This window comes from Python bivittatus, unplaced genomic scaffold (genome assembly GCF_059951505.1).
Source record: "Python bivittatus isolate LINGU-HERP-01145 unplaced genomic scaffold, Pbiv_v1 ctg000730_np1212, whole genome shotgun sequence".
NCBI lineage: Eukaryota > Metazoa > Chordata > Lepidosauria > Squamata > Pythonidae > Python > Python bivittatus.
Genome location: NW_028277109.1, coordinates 1,948,515 through 1,959,473, shown reverse-complemented (window position 1 = coordinate 1,959,473; position 10,959 = coordinate 1,948,515). Strand labels below are relative to the sequence as shown.

At 54.8% G+C, this 10,959-nt stretch overlaps 1 protein-coding gene and 1 long non-coding RNA gene across 2 annotated transcripts; one reads left to right on the top strand and one right to left on the bottom strand.

Annotated features, from left to right (window-relative positions):
* The first annotated feature begins 18 nt into the window (after positions 1 to 18).
* On the top strand, positions 19 to 8,039 carry LOC148214003 (uncharacterized). The gene is made up of 3 exons (XR_015793581.1): positions 19 to 144; positions 2,611 to 2,907; positions 7,238 to 8,039. It is a non-coding gene; the product is annotated as an uncharacterized LOC148214003 (long non-coding RNA).
* Positions 2,901 to 9,915, bottom strand: ADM2 (adrenomedullin 2). Its single transcript, XM_088129151.1, has 2 exons — positions 9,497 to 9,915; positions 2,901 to 3,280 (listed from the first exon to the last, which is right to left on the bottom strand). The coding sequence occupies exons 1-2, from the start codon at positions 9,655 to 9,657 to the stop codon at positions 2,926 to 2,928; spliced, it is 516 nt and encodes a 171-aa protein (XP_087985277.1). The 5' UTR covers positions 9,658 to 9,915; the 3' UTR covers positions 2,901 to 2,925.
* Positions 9,916 to 10,959: the final 1,044 nt, after the last annotated feature.

The following is a 10,959-nucleotide window of genomic DNA, read 5'->3' as shown; positions in this document are numbered from 1 at the left end:
CACGCTTGTCCGGCCAAGGGGCGGTGTGCGGCGGAGACCGAAGTCGGTGCAGCATTTGTTCTGGTGCTGGGCTTTCACAGAAGACAGATGCAGCACCTGGCTTCTGCCACCTGCACAAGACCAGCCAGGCTTAGAAGAAACCAGGTGTGCAGGGAAGGGCTTGGGGGCCCGGGCGTCCTGGGAGGGGCGGCCGGCCGGCTGGCCGGCCGGCAACCCGCGTGGCGCCCTGGCGGCTTCCCGTTCGAGAACTTGCGGGGAAGGGCGGCGCAGGAGGGGTCCGCCGGCGCGGCCAGGCTCGTACCTGCCCGGCAGGGTTTACGGGAGGAAGGACGGGGAGGCGGTTCTGCCGGTCCCGCGGCCCTCCCCGGCCGGTCGGCCGGCCGAAGCCAGCTCCTGATCGCTGTCTTTGGGGACTAAAAGCGGCAGCCGGGGGCACGGTTGGCGGGGGGCGGAGGCGGAGGAGCCAGTGCTCCGCAGAGCCGGTGAAAATCCTCCCAGGCAGGAGGGCTCCTGACCCTCGCCACTGGACCGTGGCGTCACGGGATCCGGGAGAAACCTCCAGGTGAGTCAGCCCAGGTGGGAGCTGCTCCTGGGTCACCTGCCAGGAAAGCCTGCCTGTACGTCTTCCTGTTGATGCAGGAAACCGCTGACTCAGTTTCCAGCCACTTTGCCTTACTGACTGTTCCGAGAAAGCCCTTAGCCAGCAAAGTGCCCGTGGCCCTTGGACCCAGGTCCAAGCTGTGCTGTCAGAGACGCTTCTGCCTGGCGCTCTGAGGACACCGACCCTCCCCTCTGTCCCATCTGACCCTTCCCTTGACCAGCCAGGAATATTTTCCAGATGGTCAAATTGGTCTGTCGTTCAGACCCTCAAGGGGTTTATGGGCAGAACAAGTCTCAGAGGGAGTTTGGCCCCGTGCCCTGGTTGATCAACCTGGGAACCTTAAACAGGCAGCTTTCTAGACCTCTCCCCTCCGGGGTGAGGGTGTGCAGAAGGCAGGTCCAGCCACTGCCGTGCAGTCCTGGCTGCATCCAAGGAGGGCTATAGCAAAATGCCTGCCTTGCCTGCTTGGGATGAGTGTTCAGAAAATGCCGCTCACCTGGAACGCTGCGGTCAGCGGGGGCTGTTATGTTGGGTCTGGAGGCTGAAATTGCCTCTTGTTCCTGTGTGATTCAGTAAGAACCAACCTGGATTCTGGGTAATAAGGACCCCAGGACTGAAACCCTTCTGGGGACTTCTAGAAGCCCACACCTGGAAGGGGGATCAGGACTCTGCCCCCCACCCCTTCAAAGCAGAAGGGCCAGCTCAGCCCTTAGACATGACTTGGGCTTGACCGCTTTGCCTTCTGACTCTGCCTTGGTGGCCATCAAAATGTCTTCCATGCCTGGGCTAGCTCCTTCTTTCAGAAGTCCAGGGTTGTTTACTCCCATTCATAAGATGCAGTTTTCTGCTATTTTGGTTTTTTTACTAGAGTTTCAAAATGTTTATTTTACTGTATGCACTATGGAAGGCCTCTAGGGGCCAAAAGACAGTCTACATTTGAATGCAAGTGCTTTGCCAGAGAAGAGCGAAACATTCTGCATCAGCCCACAAACTTCACCTCACCCAGAGGCTGTGACCCAGACTGGCCCAACATAGTTTCTTGAGTTTCTATCACATGCTCTGCCCAAACACACAAACCTATGATGGCTTAACAAGTTTCATGATTTAACAGGACACAACCTGCCAAAACAATAACTTCATTCCCACTGTACACTGAACCACAAACTACCAAGCCCATTTTAGCTGGTCCAACATGTCATGTGAACCAGACCAGCAAGCATGAGCTGCTGTTGAGTAAGACAGCGTGGGTGCCAATAGTCGTCTTCACACCTTTGATAAAAACTCAACATTCCACTTTTTCCAGGGCAGGTGTTGTTATGCAGAACTGACCACAGCTGCTTTTCAGTGCCTAGAAGGCACAGTGGCCTGCCTTGTGTGGACCCCAGAGCGGTTAATCAGATCACTATCTCTGGTAACCTTGCTGGGGCAGTTCCACACGCAATTTTACCATTACATGGCAGTGAGAAAAAGCTGCACAGCTGGTGACCCAAAGAACAGCTCTGGGCTTGAGATGCACCCTGTGCTAACTCTCTTCCGTAACATTGGAGGGAAAGTCTGCTGAATTCAAGTTAGACGTTGAAGCCACAGACAATGGGCTGAGGAGGTGCAAGTCTTTCCTTGCAACCCAGCCAGTCTTGCTCTCTCACAGACGCTCATGCGGGCACTCGCACAGACACACTCGCGCACGTTACCCAGGCAATAGCAGCAGCACTTCCACGTGAGGCATTCTGGGGGGAGGGACTTTCAACTTGAGGGATGCAGCCTTTCCAAAACAGACGCAGCTCCTGGCATTCCTAATGGCTTGTCCCCTCTTGCAGCCCAAGCTTTGAGTGCTGCACACAGAAATAAAATCCATGCTTATATCTTTTTATTAGTTTTTAGAATGCGTGCAGAGAAGAGATTCACTAACTGAAAGCGAAAGTTGGTTCTGTTTCTATAATGCTACCAGTGTTAATATGGAATTATCATACCTATTGATAAACCTTCCTCTCCCTCCTGCTGCTATAAAGGGTGAAGCAAGGCTGTCGCACAGCCCCACCCAGCATACCACCTGAGAGATGAAAACTGGGAATTAGGGTGAGGGCTCACGCCTCTCCAGCAGCAATCCCTGCCCCACTTCTGCTTTTTCTGAAGGCGGGTCTAGGCCCACGTCCCAGCCATCCATCGGGAATGCCCTACGAGTCAAGTCTCCTTTGTAGGTCCAGTAAGAAGATTGCTGGCATGGCCATCGAGGCGGGGCAGGTTTCGAGGAGGAGAGTGTCGTCAGAAATGTTCCGGAGTGCGGAGCGGATGCCCTTCCCATCCTGGTACATCACACTCTGCTTTCAGCCATAGCTGTGGGGGCTATTGGGACTGATGGGAGAGGAATCCTGACGTCCCAACTGGCCCTTCAGCTGCCAAAGCCGATGGCTAAGATTTTGCACTTGGCAGGTGCCCAAAGCACAACCGACGCGCATTAGTTGGGCAGCACGGGGCTTTCGGCGAAGGACTGGCATCGGTGTGGGCTGGAGCAGGCGGCCAGAGCCAAGCTGCAGGGGGTCCAGTCTGCATCTGGGTGGTTCTCGGAGGGCTGGGCTGTCTGCCATCCCAGGCTGCTTCTGAGCCAGCCAAGGCACCCCATTCTTCTTAGAAAGCCTCTTTGGAAGCCAGGTAAAACTGTGGCTTGGGGCCCAAGATTTCCTGCAATGAAAGAACAGGAGAGGCTTAGAGGGCCTCCTGAGGGGCAGGGGGGAAAGAAGAGCTGGGGGCAGAGGAATGCTGGACTCAGGCACTTCCCGGTGAGAAGGGGGAATGCTCCTTCCCCTGTTCTAGAACTTGGCGGTCTAAGTCTGAAAGGTGATGGGAATCCACTGCGCATTGACCAGACTATCCATAATATGGTTGATCTTGGGGGTATAGTGTGATATGTGCAGACAATACTTTGTTTTGTTAGTGAATTGTGTGAACTCTGCCTAGATACAGGAATAATTTTTCGCAGGAAGCTTATATCTCCCCATCTCAAGTGTCCCAGGCAGGCAGGCATTAGCTGAAGTCAAGCAGCAGCAAGAAAGGCTGCATTTGTCACACCCTTGCCGGAGTAGGAGGTGCAGGGGGGGGTGGACCAGAGCTTTCTAACATTGCCACTCATAAGCTTCGAGTTTCCCGGAGTTGGTGTCTGTTGGAGAAAAGCTGCAGAAACCTTTAATTTGCCTCCCCGACTCAGTGTCGGTCCCCTCCCCACTGCCAATTAACATATCCTGGCACCTCTGCCCCTTTCCTCTTTGTTTCGGACTCCCTGTTTTTCACGGACTCCCTCGGATTCCTAGGGAACCAGATGATATTGGAACATCTGGCCTTTCCATTAGGTGGGGCTGATCGGGGAGTTCTTGAAAATACAAAAGCAGGAAGAAGAAAATAAAACTCTAAGCAAATACTTTGCTAGAGCTTTGCTCTGATGCCTCTGCTGATGCCCAAACAACGGAACAGTCTGCAAACACTGACTTGTCCTGTGTGGGAAGGAACAGGCCCTGTTTTAACAGGAATAATTTTGCAGACCCTATGGGATCGGGACCCAGAAAGTCTGCATGGGAACAGCTGGGCAAGTCACCCACCATTCTAGCTCTCAAAGAGAAAGAGAAAGAAACCCTGCAGTGGACTGCTTGGCTCCCCGGGAGATAAGACCAACATAGTAAGCATCTTCCTTCTGGCGGGCCTGGCAGTGCACCCAAGCAGCCAGGATCCTTCTTGGCCACATCCTCTACTGGGTCTCCAAGCACGCCGAGAAGTTAAAGTTGGTGTCCCTAGACTGGATTTTCAGAATGGAGATGGCAATGGCTTTGCCTCTCTCAAAAGCATCCTGCTGCTGAGAATCTGGAGAAATTGCTTTTCCACATGGCCAGAGAACCATATACTTTTTCCATGCATGGAACCTGGGTCCCAATCTAGAAAAAAATCAGGGAACAGCATGAAACTGAAAACAAGATACTGCGCCCATTTGAAATCAATTTATCATAATGTGTAGGCGCTGACTTTTCATGTGCTGCTTTTGTGAGCATGTTTTTTGTTTCCTTTCATGGCGGGGGGACAGAGTGCCCCTTCCCCATCTCCCTTGGTAGCCAGAACAGTGCTGGTGAGGGGGCAAACTCCATCCCCAAGCCACAGCTGGAAGAAGCCCCCAGGAGCTCTCCAGGCAAACCTGCAAGCCCCAAGTGAAGTCGGGCACTGGAGCAGGCACGCACCCCCGGGATGCCACTTAATCCCTTCCAAGCCTCAAGACGGTTATGCAACCAGCTGAACCACCTTCCGTGGTTTGAAACGCAGGGCAGTAAGGGCAGGGGGCAGGGGAGCAGTGGGAAGGGAGAAAAGGGAGTGAAGATGGTAGGCCGGGTTGGAAAGGGGGGAGGCCAGGGAGAGCGAGCGCTGAGGTCAGAAACAGAGTCCCTGGCAGGGAGTCTGGGCTGTGCTGAACAGATGGGAGAGCCTGGGAGATGGCCAGAGGGCACAAGCAAGGAGGGAGGAGCACGTGCAGAGAGGAAAGGAGCTACCTGCCACAGGACACGTACGCTGGTAGCCACCCAGGGAGAGCGTGCACAAACACCAGCTGCATCACAGGCATGAGCCTGCACACACAAGCCAGCTTACACAGACTAAGCTTTTCATAGTCAGCACCGTTTCGGATAGCTCACCAAAGCCTAGGGAGGGGCTGGCAGAGTCGCGGTGGGGTTGTGACTTGTGTGGCTCTATGAAAGCAGAGGATGCCTGGCTTCCAGACCACGTTGAGGGTGAGGAAGGAAGGTGGGGTGTGCCACACTTGCTCCTCTCATACCGCATCCAGCCACTGAAAGTGCCTTCCTTGTACCCTTCCCCTGTACCCCGCCCCCCACCGGCCAAGCCCTTCTCCTCAGAGGACCCCCGCCCCCTTTGTCTGCGGCACAGGCACCTCCTCTTTCCCAGTCAGATGTATGTTTCAGGGAACCAAAGGAGTGCTGAAAAAGACTTCCTTAATTCAATGTATGATGGTGCCGCCCAGACGAGGAGGCTGGGGATTCCTTGACTCTGACCTGGACCGGCCTTGAGCACTATGGCTGTGCTATGCTTGCATTTCCTCTTCTGTTCCATAACTATGTGCCAGCAAGGTGATTCCTTCCTGCCATAACACTGGAGGCAGCTGATGGCATGACCAGTAGGGAAGCCGGAGAAGCCGCTGGAGACATTTCCAGCTGCCTTGGTGAAAAACTTACTTAAGGTTCTTCTGAGGTGGGTGGAGAGCGCAAGAAGTACCCTCATGGCAGGATGCCTCATTAGTGGTTGATTCAGACAGTACAGGGTTAGGTTTCCATCCTGGGAGCTGAACGTCTCTCCCACAGCCTAACCTAACCACAGAGCTGTTGAGAGGTGGGGTGGGGGGTGGAGGGAAGGACCCTCAAAAGAATATGTGGAATACTTTGTCATGACGCTTAGTTTCTATTGCATAAATAGCAAAGATCTTTGCATGGGAAACCACTATCGCTCACCAAAACTCAGCCTTTTGTTTGCATCCTTTTCCATTTGCTGCTAAGGGAAGAGCCATAAATTTCCCTTGACCAAAGGCACTGGAGGAGGAAAACTGTGACAAAATATCAGAAAGCGTCTGGGAACACCTTTTCTCACTACCTTATGCTGATTAGCATATGCCTTTAGTCAGAAAAGGTCTTACCAGACTCCTCCTCATTTTTTGACCAAAGGGTGACCAAAGTCTTGCTTGTAGTTTCATTGCTAGATCCCATACGTCAGGTAGATTATAGGGTGTTAAGCTGGATTCCAACCACGAAGGCGTTCAGAGGCAAAGTCCTTGCTGTACTTGCTATTCTCTATGTTTAAGGTAGCAACCAACTCAACTCAAAAAAGTAGGTTGCCCAGACTCATGAGAAGCAGACGCTGGCTTTAGCAAGCCCGGTCTTGCACCCACTGTTTCCTCTGTAGACCAGCAGAGTACAATGTACCACTCTGAATATGAGAAACAGCAGACCCACTGCAGCTCAGCTCATGTTCAGTCAGTGAGAGCTTTAGGAGCCCTACAACCTGCAGGATAAGAAGATGCAGCCTTTCTTATGGAGACCGCTAGTCCAGGTCCCTGTGCTATTCAACAGAAGAGGCAAAGCTTCAGTCCATTCAGCCCTGTCTGTCCTCAAGGTTGGCTGAATTGAAATGGTAACAGCTGACCCCCTGGTGGACATGCATCACTACTTGTGCTAGAGTGCTTGGTTGAAGAACTTTTGTTCAGGTTCATTTCCCTACAGCACGCTAAGTGTCAGGTGAGTTCTGCTTGAACCCTCACCTTCTGCTTGAACCCTCACCTGCTCTCTATAAGCTATAAAGATATCACAAGCCCCTCCAAGTTGCCCAGGGACTCCTGGGCCTGCACCAAGAGCTTCTTAGTTATACTGTATGTACCCTCTTGGAATGAAAGGGGGCTCTGCACCCCTTCATGTCACTCATTGATGGCAGCCTCACGTTTACTCCTGGTCCTGCAATTTGCACAGCAGCATGGAACCTATGCATAGCAGACAAATTGGGCAGACCAAGGAGGTCTCCCACATGGTTGAAGAAAACACATACCCCCCTGTTCCATCCTTGTTGCTAAAACCCTGATTTCTTCTCTTCTTCCTTCTCTCCAAGTGAAGACCCTGTTGTCCTCATGACAAGGAGCAAGTGTCAACCCTAACCCAGCTGAAAGATGGAGATCAACCTAGGCAGTAGGCAAGAGTGGCCCCAGCCATAGGCCAGTAGAAGGGATGACCAGAGTTGGCCTTGGGGAAATGGAAATGGGATGCAGATATTGATCATCTCCAAAAATGGAGGGCTATTGGCTTGTTTTGTTTGTATCTGAGCTGCTTATAAATTCTCATGCTGGCAGAATAACTCCTACATTACAAAACACATATTTTCCCCACACAACAATTAGACACCATACCAGCAAAATAGGAAGGAACAGAAGAGGCCTTACCCAAGTGGCAAACAGGCAGGAAGGAGAGCATCTGGAAAGACCAAGGAACCAGAAGCCACAAGGAAGGAGCCCATTGTGGAGCAGAGGCTCGACAACTGCACCTTGGTTGATATCATTTGCACCCTTTGAGTTATGCTCGACACAGTGAGAGCTAGACACTATTTGCCACACTGCCAGGTATCATCTATCTCACTCTAGAAGCATTCTAGGGGGACAGTATGAGTAGCTCTCTGCCCACATAAGAAAATTAAATGGTTGCTTAAGTTAAATAGGACACCAACTTTTGAGGAAAAAAATCAAATAAAGAAGTACAAATGTTTTTCATGGAAGTGGGGTCACCGGTTCTCAAGACTGCCACTTCTGGGAGAGGTTTAAAACATGCCCACAAAACAACAACTTCAGGAATTGGACAGAGTGACCCTGGAGTGGAGGAGGAACAAGAAGAGTTAGGTGGAAAAGCCCATTTTCTCTCCCCCTGCATCGCCCCCATGTTCCCTTCCAATGGTGACAGCAGAAAACCTCCCTTCCTCCAAGGGTCTCAGCTGCGTCTTCCTCTTTCCGGCACCTTCTCTCTCAGGCTAGGATTAAAGGTCAGTCATCAGCCACTTGTGCCCCAGAAGCTGACCCACTTGAGATGAACAGGCAGGGGAGGGGGGAGTTGACACATCAAAGCTGTTCCCTGTATATATAGCATGCCTTCTTCCTTCCTGCACCTCATCCCTTTTCATCTTTTCCAGGCACTTGGGCTTTCCAAAGTCAGAAAATGGATCACTTAGACTTAGAGGACTTCCACTTCCAAAAACTCATTCATTTTGTAATGATATTGCATCATTAGTGATAGAGATGCCATGTTATTGCAATGATTTCAGGGTGGTTGCTAGGACTTGTTTTTATACCAAATATTTTATTAGATGCTCATTAGGGAGCTGAACTACACTACAGACAAACAGCCTAGGGGACAAGAAGTCCAGAATGTGAAAGAATGTGGAATTCAGTGTTAGGGTTAGGTCACACTTTGTGGATCGAAAGATGAACAGTAGCCCTAAGCACATTTGTCCCAAAGCCAATTGGGTGAGTTTACGCCAAGCTAAGAATGGATTCCAGCTTCTGTATTTTGATGAGTTAAGTAAACTTGAACCCATTGATTTCAAAGGGCTTAAGGACACTTAAAGATGTCCTGGATCGTGGCCAGAGTACACATGGCAGATCTGGAGTTGAGCAAGCCCAACTGGCAAGTGTCCATGGATTATCCAACTTCTCCCATCTAGACCTGGGACTGCTTGATTCCCAGCAGTCCCACTCAGCAGGCACCCCTCTGTACAGGACAGTCTTGGGGAGGTGGGGGAGGGAAAGAGAAGTGTGACCACCGTTGAAGTTCCTCAAGGAAGTCTTGAAGCACGCACACACGCGTGAACATGCGCCAGGTTCTGGTGTGCAACAGAGGCAGGACCACAGACCCTTTCTGAAGGAGGCAGCTCAGTTCAGTTCTAGGACCAGGTGTGGTCTTGGTGCTAACAAGCCCTCTGGAAAGGTCACCTGGAGAAAAGGTCTGGCTGGCCCAGCTTGTAACTCCCCCCCCCCCCCCCCCCCCGCCCAGCCCTCAGCGCCCAGGCTGCTCTCAGAGAGGCCCCGAGTTCTTTGGTGTTTGCTTCTCTAGGGGAAAATTATCTCCATCGCAACTTCCCGAACCAGAGGCCGGGAGGAAGCGCTGACAAAGCAGGCCTGGCTGTCCATAGCCGAGGGGGGCAAGAGGGCAGACGGGCGGGGGTCTTCCCAGTGCTGCTGGTCCCTGGTCCGGGGATGGCCTTGGGCCCCCGGAAAGGGCAGGCGGAGTTGGGAGGGACGGAGGCTGCTCTGCCGGGAGGAGAGCCCTCCTGGGGCGGGCAGCAGGCGGCTCCAAGGGCCGCGCGGGACGCAGCTGGCGTGCTCACCTGGGCGAGGACAGCCGAGCCCCGCGCCCGGACGGAGCGGGCGGGAAGGACGACCGGAATTCGGCGCCGGGCAGGTGCAGGAAGAGAAGGAGCAGCAGCGGCAGGAGGCGGCGGCGGCGGCGGCTGATGCAACTCGGCTCAGCCAGCGGCGGGCGCTTCATGGCGGCCCGAAGACGGGATGGGGCTCCGGAAGGATGCCCGGCGAGCGGCGCGGCCGTGCTCTGCACCCGTAACAGGGCCCGCGCTGCCGCTCCCAGCGACGGCTTTCGAGACTCGACGAGGGGCTGGGCCGCGCAGCCTTCGGGCCCCTCGCGGAGGTTAGTCGCCTGTCTCTGCTGTCGCGCCCCGGCCGGCCGGGTTAAATACTGCTCCCTCCCGGCTCGTTCCCCGACGGGGCGGGGCGTCCGGCTGCCACTGGCGCCGCCGATCAGCTCGGCCCGCCCCGGCCAGCTCCGCGCCTCGGCAGCCACCGCCGGCCGCCGGCCTCCCTCCGGGGTTGGCGGGACGAGAGGTGCGGAGGCTCGCACGGGATCTCGGGCCGGAGGGAAGGCGCTTCCTCCAGCCAGCGCGGACTCTGCCCCGCGGCGGCCCCTTCTCGGGCGCGGGGAAGCGAGGGGAGGGAGGGGGGAGGGAGGGGGAAGCCAGGCGGGCGCGCGTGCACCGCCTTCCCACCCGACGGTCCCGCCGCTGCCGGGTCGTGCCTGCCGTCGGCCTCGCGCTCCCTGCCCGCAACAAGTCCAGGCTTGTCGTGCTCGCGCCGCCCGGCAGGGGGCAGCGCTGGTCCGGGACGCGGCGGCGCGCGCCGTCTCGCCTCTGCTCGGAGCTGTCCGCTCCTCCGGACGCCGGTGCGGCGCGGCTGCCGTGGGAAAGGCCGTCTGGACTGGCCCGCCGGCCGGCCTCGGGAAACCCCCTGGTGGGATTCTGGACGGCTGGCCCGGGGCGCCCACCGGCCGGGAGCGCAGAGCTGCCCCCCGCCGGCTCTCTGCGCAGGCGAGCGTGAAGCTCGGTGGCTGTGCGCTGGGCGGGCAGCCTTGTCTGAGGCTTAAACCGGGTGGGGCTTCGGGTTAGCCCCGGGGGCTCGGAGGGCTTTCCGGGGCGGGCTGCTCTGGCGCAGCTGAGGGGCTCTCGTGGGAGAGGGTGGCTCCGTCCAGGCAGCCCTTTTCTAAGGGACGGCGGAAGGGATGACAGCCCAGCTCGCCCACTGCCAGCAGGACTCCGGATCTGCAGAGGGTAAATTTCCGAAGTTATGCAGAATTTCCATGCGGTATTTGAAATCAGGAAGAAGCTGAAAACAAGCCGTTTGCTAGCCTGAAGCCCTGCCTTTTCTCTTAGACGTGTCAAGTGACATTTCACATGGCCAGAGACAACCTGCAACCAAAATTTAAAGGGAGGGGAATAATGCCCCAACTTTTGCTACCTCTCCAGTTATTTGAAAACTCCTCTTCAAACTGTACTCTTTGAAG